Source organism: Dermacentor albipictus, chromosome 5 (assembly GCF_038994185.2).
Source record: "Dermacentor albipictus isolate Rhodes 1998 colony chromosome 5, USDA_Dalb.pri_finalv2, whole genome shotgun sequence".
Lineage (NCBI taxonomy): Eukaryota > Metazoa > Arthropoda > Arachnida > Ixodida > Ixodidae > Dermacentor > Dermacentor albipictus.
The window spans coordinates 144,258,946-144,276,545 of NC_091825.1; the positions used below are offsets into that span (position 1 = coordinate 144,258,946).

The window sequence follows — 17,600 nt, forward strand, 5'->3', positions numbered from 1 at the left end:
ATCCATCCATCCATCCATCCATCCATCCATCCATCCATCCATCCATCCATCCATCCATCCATCCATCCATCCATCCATCCATCCATCCATCCATCCATCCATCCATCCATCCATCCATCCATCCATCCATCCATCCATCCATCCATCCATCCATCCATCCATCCATCCATCCATCCATCCATCCATCCATCCATCCATCCATCCATCCATCCATCCATCCATCCATCCATCCATCCATCCATCCATCCATCCATCCATCCATCCATCCATCCATCCATCCATCCATCCATCCATCCATCCATCCATCCATCCATCCATCCATCCATCCATCCATCCATCCATCCATCCATCCATCCATCCATCCATCCATCCATCCATCCATCCATCCATCCATCCATCCATCCATCCATCCATCCATCCATCCATCCATCCATCCATCCATCCATCCATCCATCCATCCATCCATCCATCCATCCATCCATCCATCCATCCATCCATCCATCCATCCATCCATCCATCCATCCATCCATCCAAGGCGCCCCCCATAGTTCCCGCATGGAGTGTATACACTCTTAAAAATCATTACGCCCTTTGGGGCTTATCTGTCCCACAGCAATAACCATCATTTGTCTTGCCCGCGTTTCCTTTCTTTAACGCTGCGAGCCCGGTGCTTCCAGTCACGAACGGCTTGCGCGTTACCAGTGTGACACGTCATTCTCGACAGAAAAGTAGCTAGCGCCGAGTTTTCAAGGAAAGAAACGCAAGCAAGGCAGATGATTATTGTTGTGGGACAAATAGACACCCCAGAGGGTGCATCTGTTTTGAGTGTGCAATGTGTAAGAAACTTGTGAACATTTTTCAATATAGTTGAGAGCTATACAGCGTGGAATAATGAAGGCTGTATGAAATTTCGGGGAATAGCGGTACGTTTTGATTTCTGACAATTGTTCACTTAATTTCAGAACAACACCGAGTGCAACAGTCTTTTATCTCTTTGCGTTGAATGGCTGCAGTACTCTCCCTCCACTGAAAATTAAGGAGGGACTTTCATGATAGTTTCTCCTCTCACAGGTGCTGTCTAAGCTCATTTAACAGCTTGATAGCATAGCTTAAGGCCTGTTTTCTTGTGCGCCCTCAACCATCCACCGATCTTAGTCTGTGCTGATGCTTTATACCCATGAGAATAATTCTTGCAGCTACACCTCGCATTAACTCGTCCAGTATATCTTTCAAAATCCATAGTGCCTATCATTTTCGAGGACTTATAAACATCACCGCTATTCCTTTTTTTATTGGCGGGTGCAGGATGCTACTTGATCGAGGAGTGGCTTCTTGGTGGCGGCCTGACACATATCCTTACACACCTGAAAATTGTTATAATAATAATACGGAATTCCCTCTGTTTCGTGCAAAACAGGGCAGTCACCGTAATATTACGTGTAAAATGTCTGTTAAGCTGAAAATGGAGAGCACTTTCCGTATTTCAACGGCAGTTTTTGCAGTTTTTTTCTGACAATGACATATTTTCCATTTTTTTTTTACCTGCAATCCTCCGTATAGTGACGGAAATTTTTTTGCAGCGTTCGAGACCCTAGGATGGACGGGCACAATTCTGCTGCTTCTACTGGTGTTGACATGCACTGCTGTGGCGTACAGGTACTGTTAAGCTCTTTTCAGTGATCTTCTTTGATAGAGGGGGACCAATGACCAAATAACGGCCAAAATTTATTTAAAATTATTCCTGAAAGAAACCGGTGTACCATAAAATGGGGCTCCGAGTTCTCATTTGATTATCATAAAACGAAATTCAGTCTTCGTTCTTTTAACTGATCAGTCATTCACGACCCCTTTTGGATTAAGGACATTCAAAACGTTTTCTTGTTATGCGATATGAATGCGTGGAACCAACAATTGCATGTGACCGTGACAGGTTGACTGACTGAGCGCTACAAATGTCTTTAAAATTTTATACCAAAAGCAGCGTGCATGTCTTCTGAGCTTGAAAATATATCCTCGCTTGAAATTTAAAGGATTGGACGACATCCATACGTTAGCGCGAAGTTTTGACACAGGCATCAATGGCTCAGCGGCGGGAGGAGTGTGAAGCCGCTGCGGCTTTTTTATTGCGATAGCAATTATATGAACGCTGCAAGCGCATTTCCGCCGCCGACGTAGTCGTAGTCGTAATATGTCATATGAAGTCCATGTGCGATAACATCACAGCCGCGGCACTTATGATGTGGGTTGAGTGAAAACGTGCGAGGAGCCAAGAAGGGTGGCTCGATCTCGCGCGCGCGAGGGAGAAAAAGGCTGTTTCACATGGCGCGTTTTTAACTCGGACGCAGTGAATTCCGTCGCTCAGCGACCGCCGCGACGTCGTGGGCTCTCTACGACTGGATTCAAAAAAAAATTGGTCGCGCCGCAGCCCAGTCGCAGCAATCGGCGCGACGTCGGAGGGGCAATGTGTGTGACGAAACAAAGCGCCGTCAAAATATGCGCTTTCCTGTTTTACCGCGCGTTGGTAGCTCTGGGGCTCTATTCTGGACACGCATGGCGGCTGCACGGCCGCCATTATCCGCCATGTTTACTCTCTGATTGGCAGTCGAGAGGTCACGTGTTTTGAAATATGTGCCGGGAAGCGGAAGTATTGCAAAATGCAATTTTGCGTTTTCATCAAGATGACGAAACGTGACGTGGGGCTGCAAACGTTATGGACTAATACATTTTTTTGGTCCTTGGCAGATATATTGTGATGTTAGCGCTTCAAAAAGAATGTGAGCGGTAGCGTGCAGAAGCCAGTGCAATGCATCTGCAATTGCGCGAATATGTGGTGGCGATTCAAGATATGCGCCATGCCAGCTTGCTGATTGGCTGAAGGAATATCTCATGAGGAGCGTCACAGGAAGGGCTGTTTCGTAAACGTCATTTTGACGATGCGTGACGTCGCGCTGGGCCGCCATTGCTGAGATTTTCCGCCATAATTTTGGCTGCGACGAGCCGCGCGAATTATGCTAATGGGAAGCCATATGCAATGGCAGCCGAGAGGAATGCGTATCGCCACATTTTCCCCGTCGTTTGGCACCACGAAAATCTTTTGTTCATAACGCGTGCTCATAGTATTTGCATCGCTCTCGGGTGGTGTTGGCATTTGTGTTTGGACCCATCATTTTTTAAAAGAACGCGTTTATACGAAATAATATTGGTTGAACATAGCAAACTTTCGGCAATGTTGTCCACTTTTCACTGCTGCATTTGTATTGTAACCAAGATTAATGCCTTTTCGCACAATCAAAAGTTATGACAACGGCCTCTTTCTAATTTACAAAAAGAAATGTACGCAAGGCGGCGCCTTGAAGTTTCCTCCCGCGGTGCGAGTAACCAGCGAAATGAACAAGAGATGGCAGCGCCGGCGCTTGCGTCGCTCTAGTGGATATCTCTGGCGCGCGCAACGCTATCGGTGATATTCGGCCGTTTCTAAGCCAGCCGAGTCGGGCTGAGTCACTTGCGTTTCACGAAATAGCGATAACGTGGCCTAGAACGTGCGCGCATCACCACTGGTAGTTCGCGTATGTTGTCTCAAGAAAGAAAACAAGCGCGTTGGCACGAACATGCGATGACTCATTCCATTTTCCAGGGACACGCATCCGAGCTACTGAAGCAGACGACGGCTTGTACGCAGCAGACGACGGAAGCGAGAAGCGTTTTCGACAGAATAATCATACCCTTTGAGATAGCTGCTTTATTTTTACTGCGGAGGAAAACTGTTTTGCTTTACCGATAACGCTACATTCAGTGCCTTCATTTCAGTTTCTTAGGCGAAACGTCAAGTTGGCGTCACGTTACGTAAGCAAAACCGGGCCACCAGCGCCATTTTGTTTGCGTCGCGCCTACGTCACGCTCCGAAGAAAATGGCGGAATGTCCAGAATAGCGCCCCTGTGGAGCAATGTCGCGCACCTGTTTTAGTTTATGTTTTAATAGGGCGCACCCACCAGCACCTGCAGCTTAGGAGCTTCGTTAGATTTTTTCCCTTCCACTTACACAATTCGTTTAAAAGGAGAAGCTGCACACTATCCGGGTCGGGAGCAGACACCGCCTCAACGTGAGGCACGTACCCACTTGATTGCCACCGTCATCAACTTCATCGCTACAAATTGTGCCAGCTGCTTATACATGCACACTCATAGTAGCTCGTTTTTCTGCAAAAGCAAATACTCCTCCCTGAAGTGGCTTCCATAATAACAATGAAACTAGAGTGTACTAAACGGAACCACCCCTCCAACGCCGCACAAGCTGCAAGCTCATACTTTCGGTGTTATGCAATGTCTCGCTAACCGCACCTGCAAGCTGTCGTAAAATCTCAACGCTTATAAACGTTGAAAGATGGTGCACTTATTGGATTGTCAAATAATGATAGGAAAATTCGATTATTTCGCTAGTTTCCACGTAGTTTTTATTTGACAATGTAGGCATGGATGCTTCGTGGGCAAAGGGCAACCTTGCAAATCACAGCGACAGAAATCGCGCTGGCGCAAACGCATGCGAAAGCTGTCGGCGAAAATTGCTCTGTGACGTGCGCGGCAGAAACATTTTTTTTTTCGCCCCAATCGCGCCATGTGAAACAACCTAAAGGGGGCGACCGTCTTCCATCGCACCTAAGTCAGCAGGAAAGGAGGCGGGGGGGGGGTGAGGGGGGGGGGGTCTACTGCGGCTGCGTAAGGTGTGGCTGAGCGCGGGCCCTATCTTGAAAGCGAACTGCGGTGGGTGCAGTATAGGTGCGCCGAGGGCTTTTAGCTTCGTGTGCATTGTGTTCTCCCCGTGTGCTGACGTCGAAGCGAGAGGAATGACGAAGGGGAATTCGCCCACTGCTGCTACCGCTATTCACGCCCACGTTTCGACAGCGAGTGTCCGCGGTCATCGATGTAGATATGTCTTCATGTTTGCCTGTGTGGGTATGGCGCCATGTTTGTTAATTTAGTTTGTAAGCGAATGTTGAGAAGTTTATATATCCGATAAAACTGCTGTGTTTACTTCGTATAGCAGTCCAATAATTTGCTATCCAATCAATGCTTCGCCTTCTGGCGAAACTGCGACATTTTTCACGATCCTCTCGAACACCTAATTGTTTCGATACAAGTGACAGGTACATCGCGCTCTAGCACGAGGAAGCCCTAAAGTGCATCAAAGTATAAAACTACTGGCATGCGCATTTAGACCTTAAGGGTCGTCCAGAATCTAGCTGCAAAACCACAAGACGGTGTATTTCCTATTTAGAATTGATTTGCTATAAGTTAGCTGGGGTGCGTCGGTTACCTATCTGGCTCTTTTAGAGCGTCACGTGGCCGTAACTTGCATGACCAATCGGAGTATTCAGTTATTCATCTGTCACCACAGTGCAAATCATACGACTGCTGAATTGAAGCGAGTCGGTGATGAAGCCAGACCCATTTAGCAGAAATGGCATGTCCAAGAAAAATTTATGGTTATTTGTCAGTGCAGTTCACTGAAAAAGGCATTGATGTTACAGTTAGTTACCTGTACCGTAGCACAAAAAGCAGGTTATTGGTAAGCCGTTTCGGTTGGCTGCAATGCTAACGTATTTCAGAGTACCGTCTCTAGAAAAATAAATCTCTAATCTGTTTGTGAATCGCTGCACACAGTTATTCACAACGTAAACAAGACAATTCAGACTTTCAGTGGGGCGTTACCGGACACGAGTATGGTCGATGGTTAGTTACTGGAAAGTCATACAAACAATATACGGTCTGCTTAAAGCTTAAATGTAAAAGAATGAAAGAAACAGAAAGCTTCTTTTGCTAGCAGTGGCTCTCAACGAAAAAAAAAGTTCGGGAGTGTATGTTGCACTCCTGTAACACGTGAAGGCAAAAGCCTGCAGCACACTCGGTAACTCATTACCTTTTACAATCTGAGGGGTCAGACTGCTTGCAAAGCATAGCGAACAGCATTGTGAAGTGCAGGTGTGGCCTTTTAGGTGGACCTTCTCAACGACCTCTTTCACGACGGTTCAGAGACATAACCATGGCCCTACGATCTGTGAAGTAGCCGAAGATGCACTGCAACTCTTTCATGGCATGTGGCTGTGAAACACAGTGCCACGATGCACGTTACCCTGTTTCTAGCGACACTCTTCTTGCGAGCGAGCAAGTCTAATCCTAGCTATCGCTCCACTTCGCTTAGAAACGTTTCTTTAGTGTGAGCGTTGTGGTTGAGTTTGCCAACTAAGAGCATGGGTTGCTGTCTAAGCGGAAGCGGAAGGTTGCTTGTCAGGAGGCGACTTTCTTTTGCTTCTGAGACGTTCGGAACGCTGATGAAACGCAACTGTGCGAGCGGGACTTGTATTTGTTTTCCGACTAGACGTTTCTATACGTTGTATGTGTGATTGTAATGAATGTATGCACTGTACGCTTCAGTTTGCTGAGGCCTTTTAGCCTCTTATTTACGAGATGGATGATGCTTTCATACTTTGCTTAATTAGCTTTAATGAGCCATTGCTGGTGATGATAGTTTTCGTATCATCGGAGGAGTCGACGCGTTTTTTGAGTATGAGGCATTCCAATGAGTCACTTCAGGCTTTTGCGGCTTAAATGCATTAGAAAGCAGGTTAGATCTGCTTATACTGTCAGAACTGTTCAAGGTAACTTCTGGGGCCTATTGCTAGTTGTGGGAAACACGCTGGACACAGTTTCCATGATGTGAGCCGTCTACTCGTGTAGACGACCCACATAAACACATGGAGATGGCGCCGGCCAACACCTATGACATCGAAATGTTTCATAGTGCCCGTTGTTTATAGCACAAAAACAAAATCAAGTGGCATGGTCGTTTCGCGATCATTCTAGAAAATATTGACAGCTTTATTCCAAGTATACAAGCGCTAGGCAACGCCTACAAAAAAAATGACACTTCTTGAGAGGGGCATAAATTATTATAAAAAGGTTGGCCGCGCTAATACTTTCTTTTTCGGAAAACACGCTTCCTTCTCTCTCATTGTGTGACCTATGGTGAACAATGAATATTTTTACGCAGATCTGTGGGCCATAAATTGTGTAAGTGAAAGCAATAAACTCAATAAGCAAGAATTTCGTGCTTGCACTCAATAATGGTTGTGAGATCACTCAAAAATATTTTTTTTTTCACACCGTCTCTATTGGGGTACTATGATAGCCTGTCCGAGAATGCTCAATAGCACAGTTTATTCCAGTGACTGCTATCTGAGTATCGTATTAGAAATACACCAGTGAACGGCTCTTTCATATTGAAAAGTTCAAACAAATCAGCCTTGCTGCGATGTACAAATATGAACCGGAAATATGTTGAATATGATGTGATCAAAGCTGTCAGCTTTATTAGTTACGATACATAATTAATTGCAGATGTAGCAGATCCTTGGACAGCTTATAAAAGCTTATAAAGCAGCTGAATGATTTATCGCACCGCGAGCTCAATTCAATGCTGTTGAACACGTACCATAGACTTGAAGGGTGTGGACTCAGCGTTGTTTATACGACATAATGCGAGAAAGCAGATCAAATAAAACAGGAACTAGCGAAGGACGCGGACAGAAGCGTGCATTCGTCGTTTCATTCCTCAGTCCGTATTTTACTTGGACGAATATTTTGCATTTGTAATTTGCAGGGCGTATGCCCTGATGCTGAAGAAAAGAACCGGCTCCAACTCCCCACAAATGAGTCCGCGCTGGGAAGAGGAATCTGAGGAAGAGACCTACCCGCCACGTAAGCATTCCACCTCTGTACAAAAAAAACCTTGGGGGAGGGTCTGCGTGTTCCGCAAAATCACCACGCAGAATCATGTATTTTTCAAATGAGGGAATTTGGTACCAAAGAGAACGCTCAGAGTGGTCTATAGCTTTTTTAATACGAAATATTTTTCTAGTCACGCCAGTTCTCTTTTCTCTCTCCTTTTCTACCTGGGCGTTTTCATGAGTCAATGTGCATACAGATACTGCCATCAGAAGTCAAGGACGGGAAGTAGCCAAGCAGTTGAAGGAGAATGTGATGTGTCTCACAATATTACCTACACGAATACTGGCGCTGAGACGCTGTTGTGTGCATGGGAATGCGGGGATGTGGTGGCTTCGGATTGCCATTGTTCTTGGAGTGCCAGTGCACCTTCAAGGCGCGCCAGGCTGTCACCATTCCGTCGGTCACAGTGGTTAATCTCATGCTGAATCAGCACTAGAAAAAGCTGTTTTTCTTTAACATTACAACAAAGCATTTATTTAATCGTGAGGAGTTGTGTTTTAGTGTACAGTTATATTAAACATAAAATGTTTCGGTTGGCCGCTAAACTAAAACGTCAGCCCACAAGTTCAGCGCTAAATATGCGCAGGTTAGATAACCGTTGGACCATTAGGGTTACAGAATGGGCACCAAGAGAAGGGAAACGCAATCGAGGACGACAGAAGACTAGGTGAAACTAGTCTTCTGTCTACTAGGTCTACTAGTCTACTATAGGTAGACTAGGTGAACATGAAATCAGGAAATTCGTGGGTGCTAGTTGAAATCGGTTGGCGCATGACAGGGGTAATTGAAGATCGCAGGGGAGAGGCCTTCGTCCTGCAGTGGACATGAAACAGGCTGCTGCTGCTGCTGATGATGATGATTATTCAAACAGTCCATGTTGACTTAGTATTTTTCTTTAGTGTCCCTTCAATTTAGTTATAAGCGAATGTTTACATGTCTATGTGGCTGATAAAGCTGCAGTGAAACCTTGTTAAACTAAGTTGGCCGGAGCTCCGAAAAAGTATGCCCTAAATGTTAGTACTGCTTAACTGAAATAACATAACATTGCCCACTTACCATTCAGAAACGGAAATCAGACAGACTGCAATCAAAGGGCGAAAACATGCAGTATTTATTCGTTTCGCGTGGGAAAAGTTTGTTATTTTCGTTTGATGCTGAGGCGGCCTAGCAGCGATGACAGCGACCCCAAACTTTCTGAAGCTGTGAGCCAGCTATTCAGCCAGCCCCTTCTTGGCAAATATACTTGCATGGCAGATTCCTCGTTGGCGTTGCCGATGCTCTGTGCATGGGCGCGGTATCACTGCAGAAATCGTGGGGCCCCATTTTCATCGCGATGATTGCATCCATGTGGCTGATGTAATGCACAGCTTCTGCCACATTCGGGCCTGAATCGTCAGTTCCGTCACTTTACATGCCGTCCTCATCACTGTCGTTGGGCGATACTTCAACAGCAGAGGCGATGGTGGCGAAAAGTCAAACCTCGTAGCCGACATCGTTTTGCAGATGCAGCAGCGCTGCCGAGCAATTTCTTCGCATTGCAAATGCCACACGCCATAGTCAGTGATAGATCCCTCTCGCGTGCCTGCGCCGACTTCTTCGTGCCATGTTCGATAGCACGAACAATGTCCAATTTTTCTTCTATGCTGAGCACCCGGTGTTTTTTTTATCCGAGCATTGGCATGACACGAGTCGTGGCTTGCACGATGCCACAATGGTCTGCCACGGCATCAAAATGATGTTAATGTTGATGTGGCTTTACGTGCAAACGCACAGTGTGCTCGGAGGCCGTTGTTCTGATTTCTTAGGCCTGTTATTCTGCCGGGCCACCTGATGGGGACAATGCACCGCCGTGATTGCGCAACGAAAAGTGGAAACACTACGTGTTAACCGATACGTACGCAGTAAGCTAGTACGGTTTCTGCGGATACAAAACGCATTATGTTCAATGGCTGCTGAGTCGGGGATTAGACTTCACTACTTTTAAAATGAAACTACTGTTTAAGTGGGTATGATTTAACAAGGTTTTACTGTATTATCCTTACTTCATATAGCTATCTAGTAGCCTTTTGGTTGAAACTGCAACTGCTACTGCTGCACTGCACTTAAACGAACTGCACTACTGGAACGAATTATGAATGCAACCATTGTTCCTTTCACAGTGTTCGAGTGTTCTCTGCAACATTTTCTTCCTTTTGTAACACCCACCATGGTGGCACAGTGGCTTTGCTGTTGTGCTGCTAAGCAGGTTCCTATTAAAAAGAGTTCCTTTAAAAGGGGGCTGAAATAAAGTTTGTGCGAAAGGCAGAGGCAGAAACACTTGTGGCATGATGAATGGTTGGGTAGGTTAACGGTTCGTTTCGTAGAACACTAGCATAGCAAGAATAGTTTGACAAAATGAAGCACGCTGCCTGGTTTTCTACACTTTCTAAAGGGGGAATTAGTGAAGAATGAGACAGATCACAAATGGCTGAGATGCACTACAATTTTTTAACCAACCACTGTTTTGTAAAGAGTTAATTTTAGGGAGTACGAGGCATAGCTAAAATCATGGTACAAGTTTTCTGGCATGCGGCTATCGTATTATTAGTTGCACAGTCAGCATGCGCATACCAAGAGTACTTATGTGAAGGTCGAGATACTTGTAGGAAGTAAAGGAGCACTGTTAAAGTATGTATGCATGGCCGTGCTAGAATGAAATATGTGCGTAGCCTTGCATTTACTTCAGTTAAGTTGCATGTGCCAATTGGAACTCCGGTCAGTTACTATGTAGTTAAGGTTGCCTTGGAGCTATTGGGTACTGAAAGGACTACTAATTTTACGGTAGAGAACAGAGTTGTCTGCAAACAGCATTATTGATTAAGAAAGAGCACAGTTGAGAAGATCGTTAGTGTAGATTAAAAAATGTAAATTTATATATTTCTTTTGAATATGTATGACACATGCTCTTTCTACTACTACCTATATTAGAGATTTGAGCAAAAGTTTAGGGCCCTTTCTGCTCGGATCTGTGTAATTTTACAATTTGCACACCGCCACTTAGCAAGTACGTTAGTATGTATATGCACTATGTTTATACCTGCAGAGGAAGATAAAAAGCCGCCCCAGCTCCGCTGGCGAGCTGATTTAGCGGAGCGTGATGGTGTATTAACTTGACTGGATACATTGTAGTTTAGCCACCAAGCAGACTGATTTACTGGTGTTTAAGAAAACAATGGTGTGCACTGGGTGGATTGTGTGGACAAAACACTCCCTATAATGTGCCCATTGTGCATCTCGTGCCTGGTCATTGGCCTGCCATGCACTTCCTTGAACCAGCAGTGCACACAGTCAAGTTGTGTGCAATTTATCATAGAAATGTGGTTAGGGAACCTGACTGTTAATAACAGTATCAATACTATACTGCTCTTTCTGTGGGGAGAACTCCGGTTGTGAATGGTTTTAAACGTAATGGTATTTCTCATTCTATGCTAAACTATTCAACTGCAGAGAATTCTTTTGGTCATGCTGATTCTTCTGGGTTAACGACACTTGTAATTTTCTTCTTGAAGGTTGACGTGGACAAGCGGGCCAGCGCACAAGAGTTGATGGAGCACCTGTTCCTGAAGAAGGCAGCCGTACTTTCAACCATAGTGCCTTTAATACGAGCCGCCAAAAAAAAAAACGCTGAAAAAGCCTCCATTCTGCACATCCTGAAAAAACAAGGCTCATGCTATACATCCTGAAAAAAAAGAACACTGTCGAATTCGAGAATGAGCGCTAGAAGAAATAAAGAAAATTATGCAGATCTAACGCACATTGTTGGTAACTCGGGAACAGCACGAAACGACGCGACAAGGAAGACTGCATTCATTCATTCATTCACAAAACTTTATTAGCGTCCTGAAGCCCGGTCTTTTCAGACCGAGGCGGGCCGCGTCCACGTCGGCACCGCCAGGCCGAGCCTTATGGCGTCATCGTGGACCCTCTGGACAGCCCGTAGCTGATCTTGATATGAAGAGCTTGTTATGAACTTGTGCCAGTAAAGCCATTTTTCTTCGGGGTCGGTGAGAGTCGCGGGACAGCCCGCCAGCATGTGTCTGATGTCAATGATGCCATCGCACACGTTACATTCTGTCCTAATTTCTCTTTCTGGGTGAATTTTATTTATGAAATACGGAGTGGGGTACGTCCCGGTTTGCAGTAAACGTAGCGTCACTGCCTGAGCCCTGTTCAATTTTACGTGTGGCAGAGGGAATTGCCTACGCCCCAAGTAGTAATATTTAGTTATGTCGTTGTAAGTTAGTAAGTGATCTTTATGTTCCCCGGAATGGTAGTGGGCGTCGGTTCGGTTCTGACCGGCACGGCAAGCAAGTCCTCGTGCCAGGTCGTTCGTCACCTCGTTGAGGTTGGGCCGAGTCTCGTCCACTTGTCCCATATGTGCAGGAAACCATCGGATTTCAGTTTTGATAGTTTCGACCTTGTCGATAATTTTAGCCGCAGTCCCAGCTACATAGCCTTTGTCAAAGCTCTTAATTGCTGCTTTGGAATCGCTATAGATGAAAGACCATTTACGGTTCCTGATGGCTAGAGCAATCGCGGCTTGCTCCGCCACCGTGGAATCCTTAGTGAAGATGGTGATGGCGTCCCGTACCTCGCCCCGGCTGTCGACCACCACGGCGGTGTAGGCCTCTTTGCCTTTGACCCAGGCAGCGTCTACAAGGGCCGCCTGTTGTCCTAGCTGTTCAATTTCTTTCAACAAAGCTTTCGCTCTCGCTTTTCTCCTGCTAACATTGTGTTCCGGGTGCATATTTCTCGGGAGGGGGGTGGTTCTGATCGCGTCTCTAAGTTTCGCGCTCAATTCTACCTCGGATTCCTTCGGGTTCATTGATCTATTTGGGTCTGTCCCTATCGCTTTGAGTATAAGCCTGCCCGCTCGCGTTTTCGTCAGTCTTTCCTGCTGCGCCATCTGTTGCGCTTCCGCCATCTCTTCTATCGTATTGTGCACGCCTAGGTTCATGAGCTTCACGTTCGAGGTGCTGATAGGTATACCTAGGGTAGCCTTCACTAACTTTCTGATCAGAGTGTTTAGCTTGTTCAGCTCGGCCTGCGACCATTTAAATAGACCTGCCACGTAGGTGAAGTGACATAGAGCGAAGGCATGCACTAGCCTTAGAGCGCTGTCCTCACCCAGGCCTCTGTGTCTGTTGCTGATTCTCCTTAGTAATCTGATGACTTGGTCCGTCTTGTTGGAAATGTGCTGAATGGCATTCAGGTTGGTACCTCCCGCTGCTATGTGGAAGCCTAAAACTTTAATATTTTCCACCTGCCTGATCGCGGATCCGTCGTGACAGCGTAACATAATCTTGGGTTCCTCCCCGGGGACGTAGCCCCTGGGTCTTCGACCCCTGCGTCGATGTTTTAGGACCAAAAGATCCGACTTTGCCGCCGAACAGTTGAGTCCCATCTCGCCTAGCGTGCTTTCCACGGCGTGTATGCTCTCTTGCAGTCTGGTCTCCGTTTGGCCTACGTTACCGTTGGCGCTCCATATGGTTATATCATCGGCGTATATTGCAAAGTGTATACCTTCTATGCTCTCCAGTTTCCTCGCGACTCTGGTCATTGCTAGATTAAATAGCATGGGCGAAAGTACGGCCCCTTGCGGGGTGCCCCTGTTTCCCAGGTTCATCACCTTTGATTTTAGTTCACCTAGCGTGAGGCTTGCTTGCCTACCGCCCAGAAACGCCTTGACTACACTGTATAGCCTCTCGCCCAACCCCAGCTCGGACAGGACCTCGAGGATGGCCTTGTGCTGTATGCGATCGAAAGCTTTTTCGACGTCTAGTCCCAGAATCGCTCTCACGTGCACCGGGCTAACGTGTATGAGCTGGTGTTTGATCAGGAGCATGGCGTCCTGAGTCGATAGTCCGGGGCGGAAACCGATCATGTTATACGGGAGTATGTCATTTTGCTCGACGTATCTAGTGAGTCTGTTAAGAATAACGTGTTCCATAGCTTTACCTATGCACGATGTAAGCGATATTGGACGTAGGTTATCCAGATGGAGTGGTTTGCCCGGTTTCGGTATGAGGATGGTGTTAGCTATCTTCCATTCCTCCGGATAGTCTCCCTTTCTCCACAACTCGGTGAAATGATCCGTCAGGAAAGTGATCGACTCATCGTCTAGATTCATTAAGAGTTTATTGGTAATACCGTCGGGTCCGGCTGCCGATCTACTAGAGAGACCATGGAGGGCGGCCCGTACCTCACCCTCGGTGAAATCGCGGTCCATTTCCTCGCACGGTCCTCCCATGTACTCCACGCGTTCGTCGCTATCGCCCGGTTGTTCGAGCGGGAGATATTTGTCCGCGAGCTGCCTCATGACTACCTCCTGAGTCGTGCACTGGCTGACTTGATGTACCAGTTTTGTAATTGCTGTTCTCTTGTTTGACTTAGTGTCGCTCTCGTTCAATAGATGTTTGAGGATGTTCCAACTGCCTCCATGTTTGATTCTGCCGTCTGCCAAGTGGCAAACTTCGTCCCACTGCTGTTTCACGAGCGTTCTCGAATGCTCCTCGATCTGTCTGTTTAGTAACGCTATCTTTTTCCTGAGCTTTCGGTTCAGTCTTTGCGTTTTCCATCTTTGCAGAATGGATTGTTTGGCCTCGATCAGATGCGCGAGCCTACTGTCCATGCTCTCTATGTTTTCTTCTGTCTTAATTTCTTTAGTGGCCTCCCTGAGGTCCTCTTCGAGCTGGTTGACCCAGGTCTGGAAGGACTGTCTGCCCGCTTCTATCGGTTCCGATTCTAGTCTCTTCGCTCTAACTTTCCTAAAAAGGTCCCAGTCCGTGCACCGAAAGGTTCTAGCCTCTTGTTTCGGCATACCTATACCTATGTGTATGATATAGTGGTCGCTGCCTAGATCGGTGCCCGAGTTTTCCCAACTAGCTTGTTTAGAGTTGTTGACAAAAGTTAGGTCGGGCGTAGAGTCCCTGCACGTGGACGTGCCACAGCGGGTGGGGAAAGTCGGATCTGTGATCAGGCACAGTCCCAGGTCCATGGCAAGGTTCCATAACCCCTCACCTTTCTTTGTATTCCAAGCGTATCCCCACGCTTGGTAGGGGGCATTAAAGTCCCCTCCGATGATGAGCGGAGAGCTCTTTGCGACAGCGAGTGCCTTGTTGAAAAGTGCCCTAAAGCTTTGTTTCTTGTAGGTGGGACTGCTATAAATGTTCAGGCAGAAGATACTCTGCGCCCTGCCCTTGTGCCTTTTGAGTACGACTTCTACTAGGATATACTCGATTTTACTCAGTCCGAGATGGATATCGTGTTCGATAAAGGGTAGCTTTTTGTCAACGAGGGTGGCCAATCCCCTTCCGGAATCTTTTTCTCTACATACCGATTTGTACCCGGTTAGCTTTACTTCGTCCGCTAAAGTTTCCTGCAGCATAATTACTTTTGGTTTGACCCCCATCGATCTAATTAATTGGCGCAGCGATGCCTTTTTGTTGTGGAATCCGCGACAATTCCACTGCCACACACTAAAACTGTGGGCGCTATCCATGATTATTGAATGGGTTAATTTTGCTGTTACCCGCGATCGATCTCTTTGGAGCGCCCCCTGACGTTCCGGAGAGCGATTTTACGCTTTCTGATTCTGACGGCAAGAATTCGTCGTCGTCGCATTTCGTTTCGAGTTTCTTGAATCGCTGTTCGGCCGTTAACCTCCATTTCCATAGTTTATCCACTTTAAAGTTAGTCCTTTCCGTCGTTTCTCTAATTTCTTTGATTACCTCTTTCAGCTCGCTAAGGACTTCGAAAACCGAGTCAGTTTCGGGGCTTACTGCTCTTTTTTTCGGGGCGGGGGAGTTATCTCCCTCGCCTGGTTCGTTGCTTTGACCTACTGGTCTTGCTACTGCTACGCTGGCAGGGCTCGGCTGTGCCTTCTTTTTCAGTTCTGCTACCTGTTTGGTCAGCTCTGCATTAGCTTTACGCAAAGAGTTTACCTCCCTAATCAACTGTTCTATTCTGGCATCATTGCTTTCAGTCACCGCCGGCGTAGTGGCGCCACCAACGATTCTCACCGTACCTTTGACTTTATCCGCCCAGGCGGTCCCAACTGTCGGCTTGGCACCGGGTGTTCCATCTTCTAAGAGCGCCTGGGCTCCTCCCGACTTGGAGCGGCTTCTCTCCCTCGCGGCCGATCGCGACCGGGCGCGTTCCCTTTGCACCTGCGATCCTCCCGACTTGGAGCGGCTTCTCTCCCTCGTGGCCGATCGGGACCGGGCGCGTTCCCTTCGGCGAGCTCGTACCACATAGGGTGTTTGAAATCTCTGCTTGCACACCTTGTCCCCGGTGGGATGGTCTCCTCCACAGAACTTGCACTTGGGCGTGCAAACGTGGTCCGCTCGTGGGTTGGGGGCTCCACACCCTCTACACTGAACAGAGTCCGGCGTGGGGCACACGTCCGAGCGGTGTCCTACCCTACCACAAGTGAAGCACACATCAAATTGTTTCCTGTAGAGATAACATCTCAACAAGGTCGGCCCGTAGCGCACAAAGTTTGGCACTTTCAGTCCATCGAAGAGGACGATGACTGAGCCTGACGTCTTGATGCGCTTGGCGGCCAAAGCGAGCGGGTTGCGCTCATGCACGATATTCCTTGTGATAGTAGACTGGGAGTCCCTGATGTCGACTTGTCTAATCACCCCTTTGCACGTGGCGTGCGGGGCCGTCTCGTACGCATTGACCTCGTACTCCGTTTCCACGATTTTGAAGGACTTCATTCTCACGTACCTTGCCGCATGTTCTGGTTCAGGAGTGCTCACCACCACGATATTTTGCGTGAAGTTGGGGCACACCATGTCTTCACTTGCTTGCTCTGCCGTTAGGCCTGAAGCCTCGATCACTGCAGTTCCAATAGCGGTGGTACTTACTTTGCTCAAATTTAGTCCTCCTCGTGGCCTGATTATAATTTTCCGATGCTCCTCGGGCAGTTGGGGCATCCTTGAGGCCTTTACTATACGGTACTTGATCGAGCCGGTGTTGGTGGCGGGTCCCTTGCTGCCGCCGGACGCTTGCGAGGTACTTGGCGTCGCGTTCGCCGCGTTGCTGCTCTTCTTTCCAGCACGGGATCGTCGTCCGGTAGCCACTTGCCAACCGAAATCTTCCTCGTTGTTGTCCTCTTCGTCTTCCATACGGGAGTCTGTCATGTCCCCCTGGCGCGTAGGCCGGCAAGGCCTAATGGGCCCTGCTCCTCGCTAGGGTTAGCTCCGCACGTAGTGGGGTGAACAGAGAAAGTCCAATAAAATTGTCAAAAATTGGTTCCCGCCTCGAAACTTCGTATCAGTCGAGTCTGGGCAACTTCACGAATCTGATGATGTGCTTGAAATCGTCGTACCTCGAAAAATTGGCCAGCGGAACATCGAAAAAGACGGAGCCGATGTGAGAGACGTGTCTGCTCCGTGCACTTCTTCTTCGTCTCAGCAGGAAGACTGCAGTCCCCAATTTACCAACGATCTACCAGCAAGTTCAATTTGGAACCCTTCTGTTAACATAGATGTTGAAATATATGGGAAACGATTAAAAAAATGCTGTAAAACTAAATACGAAGGGTGCAGCTATGCTTATTTTTTATGCAATTCATAAATACGCAAGATCCGCCGTGGTTGCTTAGTGGCTATGGTGTCAAGCTGCTGAGCACGAGGTCGCGAGATCAAATCCCGGCCACGGTGGCCGCATTTCGGTGGGGGCGCAATGCGAAAACACCTGTGTACTAAGACTTAGGTGCACGTTAAGGAAACCCCGGTGCTCCAAATTATTCCGGAGTCCCCCACTGCGGC

General features: G+C 47.4%; 1 protein-coding gene across 3 annotated transcripts in view; it reads left to right on the forward strand.

Moving 5' to 3' along the window:
* The window catches only part of LOC139060182 (uncharacterized), a 31,013-nt gene extending 19,443 nt beyond the window's left edge, over nt 1–11,570 (forward strand). For all 3 annotated transcript variants that reach the window (XR_011514645.1, XR_011514646.1, XM_070539124.1), the window contains 3 exons: nt 1,581–1,656; nt 7,655–7,752; nt 11,331–11,570. Coding sequence is in view for 1 of the 3 variants with exons in the window: in XM_070539124.1 (XP_070395225.1) it covers nt 1,581–1,595 (15 nt within the window). In the remaining 2 variants the exon portion in view is untranslated. The remainder of the gene's footprint in view (nt 1–1,580; nt 1,657–7,654; nt 7,753–11,330) is intronic.
* Nucleotides 11,571–17,600: the final 6,030 nt, after the last annotated feature.